At 36.8% G+C, this 6,747-nt stretch overlaps 1 protein-coding gene across 1 annotated transcript; it reads left to right on the top strand.

The window, feature by feature from the left end:
* Window positions 1-454: 454 nt before the first annotated feature.
* Window positions 455-6,449, top strand: LOC136771952 (putative transporter SVOPL). The gene is made up of 13 exons (XM_066724541.1): window positions 455-543; window positions 823-921; window positions 1,400-1,471; window positions 1,829-1,953; window positions 2,183-2,246; window positions 2,479-2,604; window positions 2,918-3,046; window positions 3,177-3,250; window positions 3,646-3,839; window positions 4,282-4,393; window positions 4,948-5,029; window positions 5,395-5,484; window positions 6,136-6,449. Exons 1-13 carry the CDS (start codon window positions 529-531, stop codon window positions 6,289-6,291), a joined length of 1,338 nt encoding a protein of 445 aa, XP_066580638.1. The 5' UTR covers window positions 455-528; the 3' UTR covers window positions 6,292-6,449.
* Window positions 6,450-6,747: the final 298 nt, after the last annotated feature.

The raw sequence follows: 6,747 nt of genomic DNA, 5'->3' as shown, positions 1-6,747 counted from the left end.
CTTAATGCGCTAGTTACTCGGCATGGTATCATAAAGGTCAAATGGTTTTGCAAACATTCAAAACATGAATACTGCCATGTTCTTCCACTGCTGTTTTTTATGCTATGTTCCTTTCCTGTCTTCTCAGATGAGTTTGATGGTTATTAAACAATTTTTAAAAACTATTTATAAACTCTTCACAATTTATACACTTGGAACCTGACATGCAAGAATTCATATTTTGAACTTTTCTCACTTTATCTTTAATAGACCAAAAAAAAAGGAAACACTCAATGGGAAATGTAGCATGTGATAAATGAATAAGGAAATGTGTATTTTAAACACCTACAATATATTTCCACACAGGCAAAGTCTTATAGCCTCTGTCCTTTCACCGTTTGTCATTGATGCTTTGGGTTAAAGGTAAATTGCGCTCACTCAAGTTAAATAACTTAATGTTTATTTATTTCAGAAAACAAGACATACAGTGTTGAGCAAGCTATAGAAGCCATTGGTTTTGGTCGATTCCATGTTATCCTGTATGTTATCATGGGTAGTTCTATAGTAAGTACTGCACAGTATTCCCTACCTTCCAGAGACACAAATATATGGATAAACTAGAATGGATTAACAAACAATGGACTAAAATAAAATAATACAAAAAGGGGGTAACTTTAATCACAACAAAAGTGGCAAATGACATTATAGGACATTATAGTTTTAAATTATACCCATGCTTTGAAAAAACAGCAACTATACATATCACATGAACTCTAGTACTAACCATTACTGACAGAGGAAGCTTTTCCCATTATATAGTGTATATATATTTATATGTTTCAGATTGTGGAAGCCATTGAGATAATGTTGCTGGCTGTTGTGTCTCCTGCCATTCGTTGTGAGTGGCGTCTAAAAGACTGGCAGGTGGCTCTTGTCTCAACGGTAAGATGTACAAACATGTGGTGTGTGGCACTGAACTAGGAATATAACGAGCTAAGAATATAATCATTTTCCTTCTCTAGACAATGTGGAAAACCAATAAAATAAAATAAAAGAATAACAATAATTTAAATGTGAGTACTCCCATAATATCCACAACGATCCAATATCTGTTATTCTAGCCTTTAATTCTCAGCTACATATTATACTTATTATTTTTTCCCTTTAGATTTCATGACATTCTCAACGAGATACAGTTCCAACCTGCATATTAAGTATGCAAGACAAAAAATTGTATTACAAATGTGAGAATAACATAGAACATAAGTATAAGCTTGTGGTAGATGTCAGAAATTAAACCAGAGGAAAAGTTGGTGACAGACATCAATTCTGTAATAACCAGTGGAAGTGATATACACTTGCTATGATAAACTCATTTCTATCTCCTTCCCTATTTTTCTTCTTTTTTTCACAATAATAGATGGTGTTTTTCGGATTCGTATCCTTCAGTGCATTCATGGGATACCTGGCAGACAGATATGGACGCTGGAAGGTAAGATTGAAGTGGAAACACGTAGTATAGCATGGGTAAGAATAATTAATTGTGCCTCATTGTATGATTTATGATGCATAACTTGGAATTCATTTTTTTTCTACTTCATAACAGTTGTTTGATAATAAAATGATCAAATAAATTTCAATTTAGTTGAACAGTGTTTGCCACAATAATAATAATAATAATAATAATAATAATAATAATAATAATAATAATAATAATAATAAACTCAATATATCAATCTTAATTTCAGTTTGACATGTAGTTTAACCATAATTCACCATATTATTTATTTAGTGTTTTATTCTTATTGTATAGTGTATATTATTTCTGATCGATTGTTCTTGTTTGTAGGTAGTGTTTGGCTGTTTTGCCTGGTCATTGTATTTCTCCTTTTTGACGTCTTTCTCACCCTCCTATGGCTGGTTTGTCTTCCTGCGCACCATGGTGGGAGGTGGTGTGTCGGGGACTGCTCAGGGGTAAGTCAATTAAATCCATCCATCCCTTCATCCATCCATCCATCCATCAACCAATCCACTGCAACTAAAACAATGTACTGTTTTGTTGGCACAGTTTCTTCCAAAAATTGATGGTACATCCTAAACAGTCAATCCTTCAGTGTCTTTATTAAAAATGTATTGGCTCTGAAGTGGATCTTTTCCACAACAATGAATCACAGCAAAGATTAATTTCATTCCCCCACCACAGATTTGTCTTGCAAGCTGAATTTATACCGGCAAAATACAGAGGCTATTTGACACCATTGTCTCAGGTTCGTATATCTTTACTGTTTCTCTGTTAAAGCAGAGAGATTTCAAATAATAAAACATTGGGGATGTCACACGTTTTTAAATATTAGAAAACATGTCTATTTCAGTATTTAATTCTTGTTTAAAAAGAAAACTGAAATATGTCAAATAAATTCAGACAATGCACACTAACACTCGGATAAATAATCTTAAATACAGACAAAAAGCCATGTATTGTATTTTTTCCTTCTTCAGATTTTCTGGATGTGCGGCTCGTTTTTCATGGTGTTTTTGGGCATGACAGTCATCCCCACCCTCGGCTGGCGTTGGATGATTCGCCTTTCCATCATCCCCAGCATCATTTTAATTATTCTTTTCAAGGTGGGCTTGACTGAGGGGCTGCAATTGTCTGAAAAAAGAATTCCACCGTTCATACTACAGTGCAAATGCAGTGTTCATTTTCTGAGACAATTGATAGCACCCTTTAGGGCTTTGTTATCCTATTAGTAGAACAATAAATCAGCTTGGCATTGTGTGATATTCTGAAATAAGTGGTCAGGTGTTTCAGTATTGTAATGTGGGTGAAATATCCAATGGGAGAAAAACTGAGAGTTCTGAAAGACAGCCACAGCAGATTATTGGGTGATTGGAAACTCAACAGTTGACTTCTCTTCACTTACCTTTATGTTTGCAGTTCATTCCCGAGTCGGCCCGGTACAACGTCTCTGCGGGGAACGTCAGAGGCGCCATGGAAACCCTACAGCGCATCGCCAGAATGAATCGCTCCAGTCTGCCTGAGGGAAAACTGATGGAGTCAGTGACTGTAAGTGTTTTAGTGGTGTCTACGGTTCAGTGCACCAAATGTCACACTCTCCAGCCTTTGTAGTCTTTCACTCTGTTGAATGGCTTGACCTTGCACAACCTGGTTAGAATATAATCTGCTCGCTTTGCAGGAAAAGAGAGGGAACTTCAAAAGTCTACTTGAACCTTCCTTCAGGAGGACATCCATCATCCTGTGGAATCTGTGGTGATGTATTCCTGTTGTTGGTTATTAGACAATCGGGTTTAGCTTTAAAATCAGCCAAGGATTTCAACATCATGAAGAAGCGCTGATGAAATGTCATACTGCAAGACTTATCATTTGTGCAATAATAAGGACAAACATTCCCATCATGCAATATGTTAGGCTCCACCCAATACAAATGATTATATACAGAAGAAAGAAACAAATGGATCCAAAGGGTGCTTTTGAAACCCTTCTTTTTATGTGTGCTGTTTAGAAGGACCAAGGGAAGAATGACAAATAAATGCTCACTGAACTCTTACCAATCTTTGCCAATAAATGCCAAGAAATGACCAAAGTTGTCTTAAAGATATGTTTCCATCTCCCAAACATTAATGGGTCTGGTAATGTGCTTCCAGGTTTATTGCCTCATTTTCATACTATGGTGCCGTTCTGGGCAGCTCTGAGCTTCTGGAGCGAAACCTGCTGTGCGTGACTGACAGTGCGCCACATACCGGGGTCCTGCATTCGGACGACACGCCCTGCTACTGCAAGCCTTTCGGACAGTCTGATTACCACACCATGCTTATTAGCACCTTGGGAGAGGTAGCATGTAAGGAAATGAATCCTGGCTAATTAATCTCACTGTCTACAGAAGATAATGTTGACTTCTTACATATGCATTTTAGATCCTAACATTAAGAGCCTTCACACGCCATTGCACCATTTTTTCAAATCATGCAGACATTTCTCATGGTTGTGGAAAAGTAATTATCTCCTTCCACAGTTATGTTGAAAGCATCTAGAAGTGTTTAATTAGATTTTATTACATTTTTTGCCCTCATTATAACCTTGAAAACAGTCTGGTTGCTAATTATTCTGCTTTATTTTATTGGAAGTAGATTCATAAACTTTGTAATACAATGTTAAATAACTATGTTATGCATTTTTTTTTTGGGTGTTTTTTTAAAGAAAATTACAAAAAAGTACATGTTCTTATCTTAAGTTGCTAATATTTAAAAATTCTCCAATATGTATCTCTTTAACTTTTCCAGTAATCCCACTGAATATGATACTGCTGAACATTTGTGGGCGAAGGTTTTGTCTGGGGTTCTTGATGATGTCATCAGGGATTTTCTTTCTACTGCTTAATATCTGCACAACTGCGTGAGTACAGTTCTGTGGCCGACAATAATTCGTTTTCATTACACCATATCACACTTCAATGGCATTATTATTATCATCTATACATTTACATTCAATATCAAACAAATACATTATTTGGTTTTGGAGAATGCTTTGTTGTGTAGAACTGTCACATGCTCTTCTCCCCATTTATGAAATATGTCAAATCCTTATTAATGCTTTTGACAACTTTGTTAGTTAGCACAATGCAGAGAGCTATGTTGATGAGTCAGTCTCTTATTAATTTATAAAGGTCATTACCATCTGTTGTTTGCTTTTTGTCTTATTAGCAGTATCCTTTGAGTCATCTTTCTAACATGGGAACAGAGATTTACAGCTCAAACGATCGGTATCCTAGTGTATAATAATAATAAATATATCTGAGCAATGTGCACAGCCTCTGATTAGAAGTACAATATTTAGTGCTTTATTACTAGACTAGTTTGTTTAAAGTGCCTGTATATGTCAAACAGCTGCCTAAATGGTTGAACTATTAATCATTAATATTCACGTAATATTTATTCCTTTTCTCCCAGGCTTGGCTTCACAGCTTTGTTCTTCATCCTCCGTGCCTTGGTGGCAATGGTTTTTAACACGGTGTACCTGTATACTGCTGAGGTGCACTCTTTATTTATTTAAAAACGTAACGGCAGGTTCCCATTAAATCTGCAGCAGTTACTTAAAACTGCAATGTTCAGCGTGCGGTTCTCTGCTTCCAGAAAAATTGCATTTCAGTGATTAGGTGCTTTTAGTTTCCAATGATTAAACTGCGAATCCTGTAGGCTAGGGGAAGGAAACTGTATTATGAACTTGATGAGGCTGAGCAAGATGGGGAATTTTCTTTTAACAACCTTGAGGTTTACTTCAAGACATGCTTAGAAAGTAACGATTGTTGTAGTTTAAAAAAATATTTGGGACATTTTGTCATACAACATGATTTGTATTAATTTTATTAACTAAGATCTTCAATATGTATCGTTTAGGTTTACCCCACAACAGTGAGAGCCATAGGGATGGGATTCTGTACCTGCTTCAGCCGCGTCGGGGGCATGGTGGCTCCCTTCATAGCTCAGGTACTGTGAGCTTTCTTCAATATCAGTAAAAAGAAGAAACGCTCCCCCAATATCAGGTCATGATGTCATGACTGCCAGTATCACTGACTACACAGATAACCACAGTGCATCCTGGGTACATTACAGGTGTCCACAGATGTTTTTAATAGCTGAATATCTAAAGTGCCTGATCAAATTTGTCTTCATGATTCTTGTAAATCTCCCTGAACAAGATCATCTGCTAAGAGATAAATAAATAAATAAATAAATAAATAAATAATAATAATAATAATAATAATAATAATGATGATGATGAAACAGATCTTTGTCTAATTCCATTTCGACCACCCAATAATCTGTCTGCCTCGCCATTTCTTTATTTTCATATAATCTCTTTATTTCCCTCTACTGGAATGCACAAAACTATCAGGAAATATTACTAATAATATTCAGTGTGTAACAAAAAACAAACTACGCTGCTACTAAAATAATGACACATCCATTTTCAATAAGCACTTCATCCAGCAGAGGGTTGCATTGAGGCTAAAGCCTGACCCAGCGGACACAGGACCTAGAAGCTGTGAGGCAGCAGCACTAACTACTGTGCCACCAATCCACGATAATCATCATCATCACCATCTTAATTAAACTTTTATATTTCCTTTCTTATAGGTTTTAATGTCTAAATCTGTCATAGTCGCTCTGTGTCCTTTCGCTGTGGGATCCTTACTGAGTGCGGCCGGTGCTCTCTTATTACCAATAGAGACCAGGGGACGGGCTCTTCAGGTACTTTCACAATGTTCAACAAATGCATTTACACTCACCTAAAGGATTATTAGGAACACCTGTTCAATTTTCATTAATGCAATTATCTAACCAACCAATCACATGGCAGTTGCTTCAATGCATTTAGGGGTGTGGTCCAGGTCAAGACAATCTCCTGAACTCCAAACTGAATGTCTGAATGGGAAAGAAAGGTGATTTAAGCAATTTTGAGCGTGGCATGGTTGTTGGTGCCAGACGGGCCGGTCTGAGTATTTCACAATCTGCTCAGTTACTGGGATTTTCACGCACAACCATTTCTATGGTTTACAAAGAATGGTGTGAAAAGGGAAAAACATCCAGTATGCGGCAGTCCTGTGGGCGAAAATGCCTTGTTGATGCTAGAGGTCAGAGGAGAATGGGCCGACTGATTCAAGCTGATAGAAGAGCAACTTTGACTGAAATAACCACTCGTTACAACCCAGGTATGCAGCAAAGCATTTGTGAAGCCACAACACGTAC

Source organism: Amia ocellicauda, chromosome 15 (genome assembly GCF_036373705.1).
Source record: "Amia ocellicauda isolate fAmiCal2 chromosome 15, fAmiCal2.hap1, whole genome shotgun sequence".
Lineage (NCBI taxonomy): Eukaryota > Metazoa > Chordata > Actinopteri > Amiiformes > Amiidae > Amia > Amia ocellicauda.
The sequence above is the reverse complement of the archived record's forward strand: the minus strand, read 5'-3'. Positions and strand labels throughout refer to the sequence as shown.

Bases quoted from the DNA above. Each gene is read 5' to 3' on its own strand.
- LOC136771952 (XM_066724541.1), top strand. The intron at 3,047-3,176 runs GTAAGTGTTTTA...CTCGCTTTGCAG, and splicing joins AACTGATGGAGTCAGTGACT to GAAAAGAGAGGGAACTTCAA. The intron at 3,840-4,281 runs GTAAGGAAATGA...TAACTTTTCCAG, and splicing joins CACCTTGGGAGAGGTAGCAT to TAATCCCACTGAATATGATA.